Genomic DNA, 18,101 nt, shown 5'->3' on the forward strand with positions numbered 1-18,101 from the left:
TTGAGCAAGGTGTGTTTGCTACTCTTGGCGGTGAGGGAAAATCAACACAGGGACTGTGGGGCATCTTAGTAGAAGGGTGTTGGGAAAGACTAACTGAGCGTTTGGATTTTTATTGGGTGATTTCACAGAGGGTTTAAAAAATTGAGGCTTTGCTACAGATCTGACAGTGTCAGGAAGAGGGGACAATTGTGTAACTGTGTATATTGGTAAATGATCTAGGATGGGGGAAGACTAACAGTGGTTGATGAAGAAGGGAGTCACTCATCTTAGAAGAATGTTTGGAACATTGTGGGTTCCATGTGACCTTATCTTTGTCTATGAAGTGGCCTTGTTTTACCTCATTGTTATCAGCCTCAGAGTGACCTTGTCTGGTGTTGATACGCTCTGTGATGGTTTTATGTCCAACAAGAAATAACACAGCCTCACTATGACACCAAGGAAGCTGCCTACAGCACTGAAGTCTAGCTGTAGATGTCAAACCTGTGCCTGGGTGTCACCTTGGTGGTGACTCCTCTTCCAGGGTTATTTGATCACTTTAGTGCTTCTGTTTTTAATAATTTTGTTTTTGAGTAATATTCAACTGGGGAAAAGTGATGGACAGACATAATGGAATATTTGCATTTTCTAGGTAGGCCCTTCATTAAAATTATATAGCTGTTTATGTCTCCAAATAAAATTGATATGGTCCTTTCCAAAATTAAATTATTTGGGAAAAATAAAAGCTTAAGTTTTTAGTTCAAAGTATTGAGATTTATGATAAATTTCTTCATAGTGTTTTACTATAGAGTAATAATTTTTTCCCTCTGTCAATGGATGAAGACTGGAGGAACAAATGATTCAAGTTTGATCCTTTTTGTTTCAGTTTTGACAATTTCCTTGCTAATGTATATTTATGAAGCAGGGTACAAATAATATAGAGGATAGGTAGGGATAAGTAATGTGACAGATTGAAGAGTGAAATAAAGAACTATTGACAAATTTTCATTTATGTATGAAGCTATGTATAAATGAATTTAATTATATGATTCAGTAGGTCTGGAATTCACAAAACATGGATTAAGGTTGAGTCCCAACAATTAATTATAAATATTTACTTAGGCGACTTCTTCCTCTTCATTATTCCTCAATTCTTTCATTTTTTAAATATGCTGGTATTTATTACCCTTCTATATCATAGGAATGTTATATTGTTATATGACTAAAATTAGGTGAAATAATCTTGAAGAGTATAAAGCAATATACATTCAAGGATATTTATCATGATGTATTTGAGAATATTACTTTAGAAATAAGGGACTTGAGAAGAAATTGGTGAAGTAAAATAAGGATATCATGATAGTTTCTGAGCGTTGTTTCTTATGAACAGCCTTCATCAGAGACTCAAAGGGATTCTTGGGCCAGGACTGTATCAGCGAGAAGTAAGTACATAAGGGCCCATGTCAATTTGTGGGGCTGAGCAGCGTCTCACTGGTCAGTCCTACATTTGAGAAAGGCATTCCTGTGAATCCAGAGATCCCATTAGGTTGTAGTTTTCAGATGTATTTGCAAACTCTTAAAAACCCTAAGAAGAAGGAAAGAATCACTAATGGTAGGGCCTGAGAAACACAGTTGTGCCCAAATATCTGTAACTTGGAGCAAGAGATTTCAGTCTCCTGTGGAACTAGTGTTTTGGTTCTTCAGCATCTGTGAGAGGGGGACCTCCCCACGACCCCTCAGCAGGGAGCCATGCTGGTGAGGACAATGAGTGGAAAGAGGCTGAACCTTCACCCTACCTTAGTTCAGAAGTCTCTGGTTGTCTCAGCATGAGGATGTTATAATTTGAAACTCAAATGCTGCCTCATTAACCTGTTCTTTAATTAATTTGCATTTTATCCTCTTAACCTTCTAGTCTGTCACAGGGCAGTTGTATTCATTTTGTGTCATATCAGATTTTCAGCATTGTTCTGGTGAACTTTCAGTGCTTTGCCTATGAGATTTTTTAAAAAATTAATTATGTCTTTGTTAATCCTTGCTTTCTTTTATATTTAGCATTTTTTTTCTCATTTAAACTTTGTCTTAATTTACCAACTTTTTTTTATTCTTCTTAGTCTTATGATAACTTGCTTCTATTCTTAATTCTCATTTTTAAAGTGAAATTTCATTTTTATTTTTCCTTTTTTGTTATATATTTTTCCTTTTTTGTTATTTATTTTTAAAATGGCAATTAGGAAGCATAGATTTATGTTCTTCAGCATAAGTCCAGAGTAAGAGGTTGGCTCATCTACATTTCAGTTTTGTAGCCTGTTCCCTGGATAACTCCCAATTCAATAAAAATCAGAACTCTCCAAATTTGCAGTGCTAAATCAGATAGCCTTAGAGCCAGGGCCCAGAATTCTTCTCCCCCCAACCCCTCCCTATAAGTAGCTTAATCACTCAGCAATAATCAACCCAGAACAGTTGCTGAAATGATGGTTTTAGTAATCAAAATATTCACTACGTTATGGATGAGTGCATAATCTAACTTGTGGTTATTGTCATCCAGCCTATTCCATGTTGTCTCTGGTCAAGATGAGAAAATAGACTGAAACATAGTATTTTCATTAAATGTATCATAGAAATTAATTTTTTCCCTGCACATGGGAGACAGGTTTTTCTTGCAGGTGAACACGATTGCTCCTCTTTATGCATGGCAGAGGGAAGTTGATATATCTAACGATGTAAGCCCTAGCAATCTAACAATTTAGGCTTTGCAATTTTAATTCTTTTGGGTCCAGAAAATCTGGTGATGTGTCACACTACTGAAAAAAAAGTGTCCCCAGTGTGACACTGTTGTATAAGGAAGCACATTATGTGAAGGTAAGACAGGCTGATCTCAGTGTATCTTCCAACTTCAAAATACAGCCTTGCATTCTCTATTCTTAGTCACCCTTGTGGGATGGTTCGTAAAGTAATAAGCCTCTGGAGTTTTTAGATTGAAAAATAACACTAAAAGAATCCAACTGCAAGTCCTTAGGATGGAAATGAAGAGAAACTAAAAAGCTCAAGAAAGTGTTTATTCTTAACCTGGCTTCATATTATAGAAGAAATCATGTCCTCCAATGTGATGTTTACCAAATGGTGTTCCATGAAAGTAAAAAAAAAAAAAAAAGAGGGGAGGGAGGATTGCATTTCAAATACTTTTGGGAAATACAGCTTTAAACTGCACTAGGTCTGTAATGGCATCACAAATTCAACATGTTCCAGATAGATATTCTGATTTCAGGGCTGTGTACCTACCTGCTGAGGCGTTTGAAACCTACTCTAACCCAGTTCCGTAAAAGGTGCCACCATTTACCTCTGTCGGGGCTACACTTGAGTCCCCTACCATCTTCCTACCTGTTCTCGCCCCTGTGCAATCCACACTACACACAACTACCCAATGAAAGGTTAAAATGTGGACTGTCTCACATCTCTACCCTACTTCAAAATCCTCTCATGGATTCTCAGCTTGTTGGTCACATGCCTGCAGGGGCACCCAGAATCTGGCCTCTGCTCACCTGTGAACGAACTGCCTATAGAGTCCCCCTCTTTACAAGTCCCATGGGCCCCAGCCTCCTCTCTGACCTAGAATACACAAAGCTTTCCTGACCTTCAGGCTTCACTTGCGTAGAACCTTCCACAGATCTTCATGTTTTTGGCTCCTTCTAGTGACTGGGGACTCAGCTCACCTGTGGTCACATTGCCTTCATGACACTTGCAGCTGAGACTCTTGTTTGCTCATTTGTTTCCTTGTTTATCATCATCTGTCCCCATCCCAGCCCCTCAGACAACATACGCGGTGAGAGCAGAGCTTGGTGGGTCTTTATCACTGCAGTGTTCCCGGAGTCTAATACAACAAGGCCAGTCACAGTACCTCCGAGACCAGCTTTGCAGTGTTTACGTTTTCCCAAATCATCCGGGATACTTTTCTGATAGAATAACAAGATGCTAATTAGTTTTCAATAATGGCACAATTCTAGAAAGAAAGACTCAAGGGATTTTCAGATACATGGGTTTGCTGTGAGTTCGGGGTCATCCCTATACGTGTGGAAGGCAGATGTATTTGGGTGGGTCGGGGTAGGCAGGGCCTTGATGGTCCTTTAAACATCAAATGATAAATATCAGATAAAAAGAAAATTGTGGTTCTTCACACCTTCTATAGCACCTGGATAAGTGGTTATGATATACAAATAGTAGGTGCATCATATGATAATTGGTTTTCATTTTAAAATATCTCAATATTTATCACTGCAGTATAATGCACATGTCAGACTAGGAAATGTTTAAATGTCCAAAACAGAGCTCTTAATTTCCCCCTCTCTAAAACCTCCACTTTTTCCCATTCAGTAAAATGACGCTACCATTTCCTAAAATATCTTGGGCTCATCTCCCTAAGAAGAACATAATTAATGATTTAAAAAAAATTCCAGGAAGACAAACTGAAAAAAACCCTAAAATAAAACAATATTCCATGTTTGGCACTAAAAGAAATTCTTTTGTGTACCTATAATGTCTGTTTTCTAATAATTTAAATTAAATTCACATAACCCTCTCTTTCTAACTTCTCAATTTTCCATTTCCCCAGTGGAAATGGTGCTCTGACTAACCACACTACAAAACACACTAAAGTACTATTGGATTTTTCCTCTTTTTTAAATATGTCCAGTCAGTTACTTTGTCAAGTTAGCTCTCTTATAACAGTATAGTTAATGTACAGTAAGGAAATTATAGTTCTCAATATAAAATAAAACATCAAAAATGTCTGCTTAATAAATCTTCAATTTCACTATTTTATTTTTTTTGTAATTGATTTATAAACAAAACTCTTCCAATCTAAGATACACATATTGTTGATGTTTATTTTGGTGCTGAACCTCAAAATGCTCTTCACATGTCTAATTTAACTTATTCTTGAACTTTAGCCAAAGCATAAAATGTGTGCATTGGCAGAAAGGACTGAACTCATAAGAATGAATTTAAAATGTTAAAAAAAGTAACAGTGGTGAGGCAACGTCTTCCTTTAGAAAAAGCCTAATGAGCAAAATACTTGACAAATATTCTCATTTTTCCTAATCTCTGTTCAGCAAAGCATCTTCTCTTTCCTAATCCATAATAAAACTCTCTGCCCAATTACCTTCTCTGATTCTGTGACTCTGACTCACTCATTCCTGAAGACACATTTTCCTAGCCAGAGACACTTGTCCTTTCTTCTTTGCAGTGAGTATGTAACTATTACATCCATAAAAAGATACTAAAAATGTACCTCAAACCAGAATGCTTAAGGACATCATATATTCCTTTATTCTATTCACTGAACACTGGACTGGTTGGCATCACTTAATTTATCTTTGTTTATGTGTTGCTTCCTGAATGTTTTCAATAATTGAATGCCTGTATATTCTTTCACCAAATAGATGGTACATGCAGTATAGGCATGAATATTGTTTTTTAAATTCTTTTCCTAAGAATACTCTGGATAGTGAGTTTCATAATGCAAGCTCAATAAATGTTATTACTTTTAAAAAGCAAGATTCTGAAATGAAAAACACACTCATCTTCGAAGCCAACATAGACAGGAAATGGATAATTTATAACATCCTATTGATTCACCAGAGTCTCCTTTTTTTTTGTCTGGCAAATGGATTACATAGCTGGCAAAATTGTGCCAGGTTGAAAATAACAAAGGAGTTCCCACTGTGACTCAGTGAGTTAATGACCCAAAGTTGTCTCTGTGAGGATGCTGGTTCAATTCCTGGCTTTGCTCCGTGAGCTAAGGATGTGGCATTGCCACAAGCTTCAGTGAAGATGTGGTGTTACTGTGGTTGGCGTAGGTCACAGCTGCTGCTCTGATTCAACCCCTGGCCTGAGAACTTCCATAGGCTGCAGGTGTGGATGTAAAAAGAAAAAGGAAAAAAAATGTGCCAGGCACTTTTAATCGAGATGCTAAACTTACAGGAACGGGATGATTAAATTGGCACTTTGTGATTTTTTTAATCTCACAAAGGATTTATTAAGGACTGCTAGATACATATTAAACAGCCTTCTTTTTAGATCTGAAATCAGGTTGAAAATACTCACTCCTCTTCTGCCAAGCTTTCTTGTTTGAGTGGATTTTCAGAGCAATGTTAGTTGATGTTGGAACTTTGTATTTATAGTGAACTCTCTTTTCACTGCAGTGAAATTGACCAAGAGCCATGGAATGAGATACGAAAAGGTAGACAGTCATATACAAATTCATCTATAAGTAAACTTATATACTAGTTTATCCCTTCTAAATTAGGTAAATATTTTTGCCTGATTCTTTTGCTCACCTGTACTGTGGCTACGAGAAACATTACCTGCGCGGATGCTGTCTTCTTTGTCTAAATTATAAATGTTACCATACCAGTCTAACATAATTAGTCTTCATTGTCATAGTAAGGTGGTATTGTTCTTAATTTTGTATTTACTTATTTATGTGCACAGAGTAATTCTTTGAGTTATAAGATTTCTGAGGTTGGATTCAAATTCCTTTATTTCTCTATTTCTTGTGATGCTTATCACAGTGACCAATGATTAATAGATTGTTAAAAGTCATCTGAATGAGTGAGTAAGTAAATGCATCTCAGTTTGAACTCCCAAAGACAACTTCAACCATCTGTATTCCATTCTGGTCACCAGATACCTCTCTTCACTCAGGGTCATTCCCTCATAGCCTGGATCTTCCCAGGATGCCCATTGGGACCATCTCGTCATCTCAGCTCAGGTTGCCTTACCCTCTCCACTGATTCCTTCTCCATCCTGCACTAGATATGATCAGAGGATCCTGTTTAAATCCTTCAATAGCTTCTTAATGATCTGAGAAAATAGCCAAAATCCTTAGCGCAGTTGACAAAAAGTTTGCAGAAATCTGCCTCTGCTATTTTCCTGACTTCCTCTGGTATGGTTCTTCACCTGTCTCTTTGAATTCTATTCACAATGTCCTCCATTCAGCTCCTGAAAGTGCCCAGGGCCTTTTATATCTTCATGGGACATATCCTTACCCTATGTATTTTCTCATTATCCTTCAAAGTTACCTTAAGCCTTACTCTGTCAGGGAAGACTCCCCAACCCCTGCAAACTCTTCTCTCATAGCATCTTGAAATCATCCTTTGCAGCAATGTTGCGGAATTAGTTTATTCAGCATGTAATTAATTGTTTAATACATTCTAGGGATTCCTGCTCTAAAATGTGAGCTCCCCAAGTTATTGGTCATTACTTATTGTGTTCACTGTTCCCTATACCCAACTTTGAGACCAAAATCTTGCCTTTTTGAGTGGTCAATAAATATTTTTGCAGAAATAAGTCAATAAAAAAAGATACTGGATTCATAAAAGGAAATAGAAGTGAAAAGTAAGGTGATTATAGTTTGGAGGTAGTAAAATCTAATTGCATTCATTTTGAGTCTCATGGTTGGGACTTACCTTCAAGATTACCTTGTTCAGGCATGTCTGAGAGATTTTGCAGACTTGGTTCTAGATCACCTCAATAAAGTGAATATCACAATAAAGTGAGACACACCAACTTTTGCTTTCCCAGTGCATATAAAAGTTATGTTTACATTATGCTGTAGTGTCTTTAAGTGTGCAACAGCATTATGTCTCAAAAACAACGTGTATACCTTACTTTAAAAGAAGGTTTTCAATTGACTCTGCCCAGATCCATCAGAGGGAGCACTATCTATGGCAATTATAGCCTTATGCAATGTATTTCGAAAATAATAGCAATTGAAAGTCAAAATGACTCCTTGATCCATGGGCTGCAGAATGGATGTTGTGATAGCAGGCGTAAAGACCATTAATCTCATCTCCATCAGAGCTCTTTGGGGACCAGGTACATTGTCAATGAGAAGTCATTTTTTTTAAAAGGAATCTTTTTTTCTGAGCAGCACATCTGAGTGGGCTTAAAATATTCAGTGAACCTTGTTGTTAATAGATGTGTGTCATGTCCTCTTTGTTGTTCCATTTACAGAGCACAGGCAGAGTAGATTTAGCATAATTGTTAAGGGCCCTAGGATTTTCAGAAAGGCAAATGAGCAATGGCTTCAACTTAGAGTCACAAGCTACATTAGCCCCTAACAAGAGAGTCAGCCTGTCCTTTGAAGCTTTGAAGCCAGGCATTGTCTCTGCCTCTCTAGCTACATATAAGTCCTAGATGGTACCTTCTTCCAATAGAAGATGTTTTATCTGTGTTGAAAATCTGTTGTCCAGTATAGCTACCTGCATGAATTATCTTAGCTAGGTCTTCCAGGTAACTTGCTGCAGCTTCTACATCAGCACTTGCTGCTTCACCTTATGCTTTTATGTTATGGAGATGGCTTCTTTCCTTAAACCTCAGAGACAATCTCTGCTAGTTTCAGTCTTTTTTCTGAAGATTTCTCATAGCTCTCAGCCTTTGTAGAAATGAGCAGAGCTAGGGTCTGGGTCTAGATTATGCTTTGGTTTAAGGGAATGTTGAGGGTGGTTAGTTTGTCTATCCAGATACCAAAACTTATCAGTGATGAAGTTGTTTTGTTTTGATTTCTTATCATTCATGTGTTCACAATGGTAGCACTTAATTTCCTTCAAGACTTTTCCTTTTCATTCACAACTTGGCTAATTGGCCCAAATGGCCTAGCTTTTGGCCTGACTTGGCTTTTAATGTGCTTTCCTCCCTAAACTTAATCATTTCTGGCTTTCTATTGAAAATGAGAGATATGTGACTGTTCCATTCACTCGAACACTTAGAGGCCATTGAAGGTTATAAATTGGCCTCATTTCCTTATTATTGTGTCTCAGGGAATATGGGGCCCTGAGGAGAAGGGAGAGAGATGGGGGAACAGCCAGTAGGTGGGGCAGTCAGAACACGTATTTATCTATTAAGTTCCCAGTCTTATATGTGAGAGATTCATGGCGCTCCAAGACAGTGACAATAGTAACATCAAAGATCACTGACCACCAGTTACCAGAACAAATATCATGCTCAAGAAAAAATTGGAAATGTTGTGAGAATCACCAAAATGTGACAAGAAGCAAGCAAATACTATTGAGAAAATGGCACCAGTAGAATTGCTCTCCCCCGGGGTTGCCACAGACCTTCAATTTGTAAAACACGCCATATCCATGAAATTCACTGAAAACGTGCCTGTGCTTTGTGAACAGCCTTCTCTCCAGAAGGCCTCCTCTTACTGTCTCTGCTTCTGCTTTGGCAGTTGATGGACAATGGCAGGAGTGGAGCTCCTGGAGCCAGTGCTCTGTGACCTGCTCTAACGGGACCCAGCAGAGAAGCCGGCAGTGCACTGCTGCCGCCCATGGGGGCTCTGAATGCAGAGGGCCCTGGGCCGAGAGCAGAGAGTGTTACAACCCTGAGTGCATAGGTAAGGCCTGGTAACTGCATTAATTAATTAATTTTTATTAGTTTTTTAAAAATTATTGTTGTTTTATGGTGTTGTGTCAATTTCTGCTATATAGCAAAGTGACTCATATATATATATATGTGTGTGTGTGTATATACACATACATTCTTTTTTTATATTCTTTCCCATCAAAGTCTATCCCAGGAGGTTGGCTGTAGTTCTCTGTGCTCTACAATAGAGGCTGATGACTCTATTTAAAGGATGCCTTCCATTTAGAAAGTGTGACAGAACCATGCCAGACAGTCATGGAATCATCCGATAATTCTACATTTCCAGTAAATGAAGCCAATTGTACCAGAGCTCATTCTGCTGTATGTTACATTAATAAAGCAAAAAAATCCAGGAGATTCTGAAATGAGATTAAATTAATTACATTATATTAAATGTTAATTAAATTGAGGAAGTCCAGCACTGGACTTGTACTCTTTACAAGTGAAGTTCAGTGTCTATTTGTAGATCCTGACAAACACATAGAAACTTTTGTTCCTCACAATGCTTTACATTTGACTGGCAAGTCAAATACTTATTTGATTTATGGTGGTAGATTACTAACAATTGAAAAGACAGTAATGGCCCTCAGATTGTAGAAGCAGCCCTAAAGCTGTGCGCAGTGGACTGCTGCCATTGACCATGACGTATGTCTTTCAGCCAATGGCCAATGGAATCAGTGGGGTCACTGGAGCGGATGTTCCAAGTCCTGTGATGGTGGCTGGGAGCGGAGAACGAGGACCTGCCAGGGTGCGGCAGTGACGGGGCAACCTTGTGAGGGGACGGGCGAGGAAGTGAGAAGGTGCAGCGAGCAGCGCTGTCCTGGTGAGTGAGTTCAAGACCATTCTCATGAAAACCTGGAGAAAAAGGATCAAAAATATTGTCATGGGCTAAAAGCAGTATTTTCTCAATTGAAGTATTGCTAATGATAAGCGGCAGTTTGTTTTATCACCTATGAGGTTTCCTCTTTTTGTGTGTCCTAGACTATGGCTTCTACACATTTTTAAATGATTCATTGCAAAATGACATTGAAAAAGTGCGGTAATACCGAAGAAGGCATGTTGAACAGTAACACGGCTAGAAATTTTTAAAATTATTATTGAGTACTTTTTTTTTCACTATTTTTGTAAAATACTTGTATACTGAGAACACAGAACAAGTTGCCTAAGATTATTTTAGCAAAAACACAAAGACATACGTGTGAGGTAGCTTAGTGAGGAAATAAGGAGATGAGGTTGGAACTCAGAAACTTGTAAATTCTGCAGTTAATCCATCCCCGTGTGTGACCTTGGACACCCCCACTGACTTGCCTTTCCTCATATCCGCTGTAAAAGGAAATTCCAATGAGGAACCCCTTTAAAATAATAGCATCCAGTCTTAATTCCTAGTGAAAGAATGGGAGTATTGCTATGTTAGAGGATTTTACACAAATGAGTAGAAAAAAGGCAAAGTCAGAAATTTCCCTGATTATAAATCATATACATTAAAAGCTCTTTTAGAACAAAGACCCCTTCTTAAGACTGTGTATGTTTCATAAAATACTGTTAACACACTCCAGACTCAATGAAGAAGCAAAAATTAGGATTCAGGAATGATATAATTGGCAAAATTTTATAAAAATGCTAGAAAAGCTGATAGGATTGAATTTTAAAATTTCACAGCTGGGTATAAAGACAGGTTCTGGACTTAGAGAATTTGGAAACCCAGTTAGAGCTACATTGCCCCATGAATTTCCCCTAATTCTTTGTGGGCAACCTCACCCATCTCTGGCTATCTGGTCTTACTGGGTGTGGTGACTGCACCTGTTTGAGGTTCCTTTTCAGTTCAGAAAGCTAAGGATTTCTGTCTCTATCTAATAGGACTACTTGAAAAACCAAGGAATTCTAAGAGATATCCAGGGGTCAAAACTTTGCGTTTCTCCATAGTTAGAATTCTAACAACTTTTCACAGTTCAGCAGTAATACAAACAGAAACTAGACTCTTAAGAGTAATGATACATCAGTAGTTTGTTTTTATCTTTGTTTGTTTGTTTAGAGCTTAAAAAAGATCTAAACTTAGTTTTGTTAATTCTTATGGCCATATGAATCCATACGAATGATAAGAAATAACCAGTGTGCAGGATTCTATTGAGAAGGGTATCAGTACAGTTTAGCACTCAGAAATTTCTCCTATTCTGCCTAAGAATTAAGATGCATTAAACAAAACATCTATTTTGCCCAGGAAGAAATTTCTTTGAAACAGCAGCCATGATTAAATAAGAACCTTTTAATATTTGAAGTTGTCTAAACTAGTCTGAGCATGCCAAGGTTCTTAACTGGTCCTTTAAAACTGTCTTTCATGTGCATACATACTGGTAATATTGTGCTGCTGCAATCAGATTTATAAAGATTGCCACCTGCTGTTTGGAAAGCATTTTACATATCCATCTACAAAAAGATATTATACGTTATTTGCTAGCTTTTGTGATTTCAGGCACATTGAAAAATTATCATGTAAAACTATAAAAGCTTTTTAGATTTTATCATATACATATATTTTTTGGTATTTACCTTAAGGTTTACATTTTCCTCTTTTCCATGTGATTTAAAATCATCCCCAAATATGTAAATAGCATTTTTTAATTAAAACAAATTATTGAATCAGCTAAACAAATCACAAATTAGTGCTTGTACGGGGTAAAATATATACAGATACCATAAGCTTTTGAAAATATATCCTAGCCTTGTACCTTGATACAAATCACATTATCCTTCAAAATTATATATGACTATTAATTTCTACTATGCCTCTGCCTCTGTAAAGTAGAATAATTTTGTCAAAATATAGGAGATTTTTAAAATATTCACCCTTCCACTTTTCAATGTGCAACCATGTCATCTTCACATTTTTTTTATCAAGAAAGGAGGATTTATAAGTAACTCAGTTTTCCACAGTGGACTTGATTTATATACTGGTGTTGCATCTCAGTACAATTTTCTTCCCTGTAGTCAATATATATTCCTTATATGATTAGGAGCATAGCATTCCCAATTTCTGTGATTATATTGCTCCAAATGTACACATTGACAATATAAACTGAGAACACTTTCAGAGTATCTTAGTAATTGCTAAGGCATCTTTTCTCATTTTGTCAATGACAAAGCCTTAACAAATATTTCTTGTGAAACAATATGTTCTTTCTAGTATTATTTTTAGTACTGTTCATTCTTAATTTTTCTTCATCTTGCTGGAAACAACTAGTATTTATTTTTATGCTTCGCTTACTTTGAATACAAAACAAATTAATCAACTTTGCCAAGAGACCCTCTTGTTGTCAAGAAGGATAAATATAATCTATGCACATCTTTGTCTGGATAATTAATGAAAATAATGATTAATCATCTGGATTTAATCAAAAGCTGTTATGACATCTCCTGAAAATGGGAAATAAAAAATATTTTCCCATCAAGATTAGGATACTTCTTTACTGGTAATTAGATACAATAAAGGTATTAAAGAGAGCATCATTGACCAAAAATATGATATTGCCCCTTTCTTCAAAAGGAAAGAGAATTAGAGGGCTGGAAACATTATATTCTTATTTTTTAAATACTTCTAGTTGAGGAATAAAGTAGCTACAGAGGACATAATTAAGTTGCCCAATTTTTAAATTGGTCAGACTCACCAAATAATGACTTAATGGATCTCAATCTCATTGTATACCCAAGCTTTGAGGGTTAAAATAGTACAAAGGTAATATAGATCCTCTAATTTTGTCACTTTGCTACCATGTGAAAAGGTTCTATTTTTTGGTCTTTTGTTTGGTTGTTTTATTTCCCAGTACTCCTCTGGTTAATATCATTCCTAAGGTGGAGATTACTGGTGTATTGGCCTATCTTAGTCCAGGCTATGCCAGGACTCTGTTCCCATGAAGGGTTTGCTCTTCGCCAAGACCAATTCCAGGATCCATGACTCTAGTCATTAGTTACTAAATTGGAACCTGCCAATCACAGGTAGATGTTTAACTTAATTTATATGTAAAATGTCCTTCTTAGGGTCCCACTGCTTTGTCTGCAAACGACAAGGTGAAACCTATAGGTTGAATGTGTTGAGAAAAACTTTGGGTTACACAGCTTTACCATGAGTGCGCACAGTTACAGCAATGTAGACCAGAGACAGAGCAATTATTGTGATATTTGACTCAAAATATTTATCCCAAAGGAAAGCAGCAGCAGTGTTATCAGCCCTCACTTGTCTTGCACATTGTGATGCATTCGTGTTAAAAGTCGGCGCCTGTAATATCGGCAACTGTAAGCCCTACTCCCCACCCCAGGAAAGCAACCATTCTGGAGTGACTAGTCCTTGTCTCTGCATGTTTGCTCCCCAATAGGAGTATGACTTCTCTGGAGACCAAGAAAGGCATACATTTGGTTTCTGAGTCATTTTCTTTTTGTAGGAAGAAAGAATCACAGAACTTGCCTCCTTTGGGCTCCTATCTTCTCTGAGAGCCTCTCTGTATTGTCCACGGCTGTGTTTCTCAAACCTTAGTGGACACAAGAATCACCCAGAGACCTCATTAAGATGGAGATTCCTGAGCCAAAGGCCCTCACCCCAAGGTTCCTATTCAGGAGGTCTGGCCCAGGCCTGGGAATCTGTATTTCTAACAAGCTCCCAGGTGATGGTGATGCTGCTGCCAATTACCCTTTGGATTGCACTGACCTAGAGTAAAAATAAAGGAATAAATAAAAATAAATGCTAGAACTCACGCCAAGAGTGGAAAATGGTCCTCTATCTCAGCTCAATGGCTGAAAGTTGAGATAGATACCTCCAGAACAAGAGTGCGAATTGTATTTTACTCACACTTCATAAATAAGGAGGGCGTGTCTCTGGAATCAATTCATAATGAAAATGCAGGCCATACATTTCAAGTCTCCCTACCCAACTCATGTTTGAACCAAAATAAGATCCCTTTACAGCTGTCACTACCAGAAAAATAGGACTATTAACTTGTTGTGGACAAGGAAGGATGGTTTAGTCGGGGCTACTCAGTTGTATGGCCTTTCCTTGTTCCTGTTCTGTGGGGAGTAGGAGGAAGACCTGGGGTGTCTTGGAACTCATTTGATGTGAAGCCCCTCCACCCACCAGAACACAGATCTTCCGTAGCAAGAGTGCATTTTCACTGCCTCTGCCCTGCAAGGCTATGAGTGACTGTACTGTGCATATATCTGGGGCAGGGGGTGTCGGGAAGGTGAACTGGGGTCTGAGCTCACATGGAATTATCTTCTTCTTAGCTCCCAGTTGGAAGAGTGGGAAATTAATCACTATCGATACAAATATTTTGTCTTTGTGAAAGACAAGTTTAATAAATCAGACTTTTAAATTGAGGGGACCACTTTATTTTAAGGCTAAATGTCATCATTATTGGAAATGCAAGTATGTAAGTGTAAAATTAATCTTTTAAAGAGAAAAAAATCATACTAGTCTATTGAAATATTCACATACCAGTTGACACCTGCTTTACCTTTTTTTTAATATATATCACTAATAGTACATTTAAAAAGCTCCTATTCCTTTAGAATTTGGATCTTTTTGCTGTCAGAGGTTATGTGTTTACCCTGTAAGAAATTATGTTATTACCATTGTTTCTTTTTCTTGTCTTTCTTTTTTGGTCTTTTTAGAGCCACACCAGTGGCATATGGAGGTTCCCAGACTAGCAGTTGAATTGGAGCTGTAGCTACCAGCCTATTCTACAGCCAAAGCAATGCCAGATCCAAGCCACATCTGTGGCCTACACCGCAGCTCACAGCAATGCCGGATCCTTAACCCACTGAGCAAGGCCAGGGATCAAACCCAAGTCCTCATGGATGCTAGTCAGATTTGTTTCTGCTGATTCACCATAGGAACGCCACCTGTTTGTTCACTTTTAAAAGGTTAGGGCAACTATTTCACTGAATATTTTTGGACGTAGAAAGTAATGTCACACCCAAATGTTCACACCAGCCATTCACCAGAAACCAGCCCCTGAGTCCAGTGGTTCCAGTAGGTGGTACTAGGTATTGACATTTTCATCCTGTGTCCACCTTGTTCTTGCTCAGTCACCTCAAATACGTTTCCAGAAGTGGGGAAATAAATTAGAACCTGAAGGTCCCCCGTAGGGAGAGAGGCCAACCTGGTGCTTAACCAGCCTCGAAAGAAGCATCCTATCCTCTTGAAAAGCTGGAGTATCAGGTCTTGGTCTAGCCCTCAGTTCTGCAGCAAATCAGCTCAGTGTGAAAGGCAGAATTAAGAAGAACCACTGGGGTCTGGAATAATCAATGTGTATGCCAGACAGTACTCTATGTCTGTTATTCCAACTGGTTGCTATCGAGATAATTATTACTGTAATTCACCTTATCAGATTGCTCATCAGTTGAGACTTGGAGAAAATTCTCAAACCTTCCACTACAGCAAAAACTTAAAAAAGCAATTTGGTATAACCTATATTACTCTACTTGGATTCATTTAGAAATATTTGGCTATTTGCTGATCATTCTCAAATTGAAATAGAAAACTTAAGCAGCACTTTTTTCTTTTACTATTTTTTTGAAAAATTTTCCTTTCAGTCCATGTTGTTTTTACAGTAAAAAAAAAAAAATGCATTTTTTATGAATCACTTAATTTTTGCAATTAATAAAATGAAAATTAATACAATTAGTAAACTCCTTTTGGGGTTTAAGATTTCCCAAGACACATAACCTGAACATTGGACCTTGACATTTCTCAACCCTACTTACTTCCATTCCCTCATATATCCTGATGCGTGAATGACCCTGAGATCCTACCCTTGGTGCTTGGCTCGCTTTATCTCTCTCTCCAACTGTCATCACCTAACAGACCTTTCCAGCTGAGGTATCACATGGGACAGTATGCCGCCAGGAGAGCTTTTCTGTCTGAAGTAGCTTCTCCTTCCTTCCCACCATTTCCTAGTGGGGGATTCCACGTCCTTCCAGTCTTTGACTGGTGGCCCTGCCTTCTCCCCCAGCCACCACTTCCCAGTGGTGGGAAAGAGCTGGGCTGTGGGGTCAAACCAAGGTTGGCTTGGGCCTCAGTGTCTTCATATATAAAGTAGGATAGTAACACATGCCTCAGAGGATTGTTTCAAGGATGAAATGATAAAACACAGTTTCAAAATGATTAGCTGATTAGAATTGTTGATGGCAGGCATGATCCTCTTTGTTTGCTACCCAAATTGGGGCAATACCCATGTTTTCTAATCTCTCCCACGCAGGTTTTTATCTGATGATTCTCCCCATCCATGGCCTCTGCCATGTGATTCACTTATCAGAAACTTCCGTGGCTTCTTGTTACTTGCCCAGCTTAATGCATACTGAGATCCCAGGATGCTAGGGTCCCCATCATTGGTTCATTTACAGATATGACCAGTGTCTCTATATAGAGCAATGGAGCAGATGCAGTCTCTGGTTCCTAGACTTGGAGGCACCTATTCTGTCCTTTCTCTGTTGCTTGCCCTCCAATGCTCCAGCACTCCCCTTGTAACCTGGCTCTGCCATCTTTACTTACTGAAATAGGAGCATCTTGGGAGCCCAGTCCATTAAAAACTGTCTCCTCACTTAGTCATTCTTTCGCCCACAATCATATGAATTCTCTTTCTTTCTTGAACCCCTGAAAACTTGCTTTGTGCTTCCCTAATTATATATTATTATATTTTACTATATGTATATAATTATATATATAATTATATCTCATAGCTACAGAATTCCAGCTTATTGCAGATGAGCTATATATTTTCAGCTTCCCTAGCACCTCCCCTACTCTGCCCTGAACCTAGGCGAGCATTACAGGTCCTTAGGTACGTAGCCTTTTTTTTTTTTTTTTTGTCTTTTTGCCATTTCTTGGGCCGCTCCTGTGGCATATGGAGGTTCCCAGGCTAGGGGTTGAATTGGAGCTATAGCTGCTGGCCTACGCCAGAGCCACAGCAACATGGGATCCGAGCCGCTTCTGCAACCTACACCACAGCTCACGGCAACGCCAGATCCTTAACCCACTGGGCAAGGCCAGGGATCGAACCCACAACCTCATGGTTCCTAGTCGGATTCACCAACCACTGAGCCACGACGGGAACTCCCATAGCCCTTTCATAAATGTTATAACTGGAAAATGAAATCATTTGTATAAAAGCTTATAAGTTTCAAAATGACTATGATAGTGATGGTATGATCTTTTACTCTTTTAAAATGCTAGTAGTTTACTTCATTAGAATTTGAATGGACATTTTGAGCACATACACTGTTTCTAATTTTGTAATTAAAATTTGTGGCATGATCCTTCCTTCTTTGGATAGAGATCGTTGAGTTGTTAGAGGTAAGAAAAACATATACGTTTCTATAGCAAGTTACCCAGGAAGCTGTGACCAGTGGCCTTCAGCCCAGAGTACTCTTGCCCTGTGCCTCCAGATGTTATCATTTGCTCCATGTGCTGTGACCTGTTATTTTAAGATAATATTAAAAAGGCAAGTAAACACAATTCTCCACGGCAAATCTCAAGCAGCCCCCAGTATAAAACTGTCTCACTAAAGGATAGTAAATAGTTACTTGGAAATTATTCCTCACAATTAATGTTAGCTATCTTTTTTGTTGTTAGTTAACTTTGTTAACAGGCTAGAACAACCTTGTCTGTTAAGCTGAAATATAGAATTAAAATAATAATTCAGAATGTTGGGGGTGTG

At 38.1% G+C, this 18,101-nt stretch overlaps 1 protein-coding gene across 3 annotated transcripts in view; it reads left to right on the plus strand.

The window, feature by feature from the left end:
- ADGRB3 (adhesion G protein-coupled receptor B3) overlaps positions 1-18,101 on the plus strand; it is a 732,417-nt gene that overhangs the window by 315,488 nt on the left and 398,828 nt on the right. For all 3 annotated transcript variants that reach the window (XM_047760010.1, XM_047760017.1, XM_047760000.1), the window contains 2 exons: positions 9,206-9,370; positions 10,058-10,222. In XM_047760010.1, the coding sequence (XP_047615966.1) occupies positions 9,206-9,370; positions 10,058-10,222 (330 nt within the window). The remainder of the gene's footprint in view (positions 1-9,205; positions 9,371-10,057; positions 10,223-18,101) is intronic.

The sequence above is a fragment of the Phacochoerus africanus genome, chromosome 2 (genome assembly GCF_016906955.1).
Source record: "Phacochoerus africanus isolate WHEZ1 chromosome 2, ROS_Pafr_v1, whole genome shotgun sequence".
Taxonomy (NCBI): domain Eukaryota; kingdom Metazoa; phylum Chordata; class Mammalia; order Artiodactyla; family Suidae; genus Phacochoerus; species Phacochoerus africanus.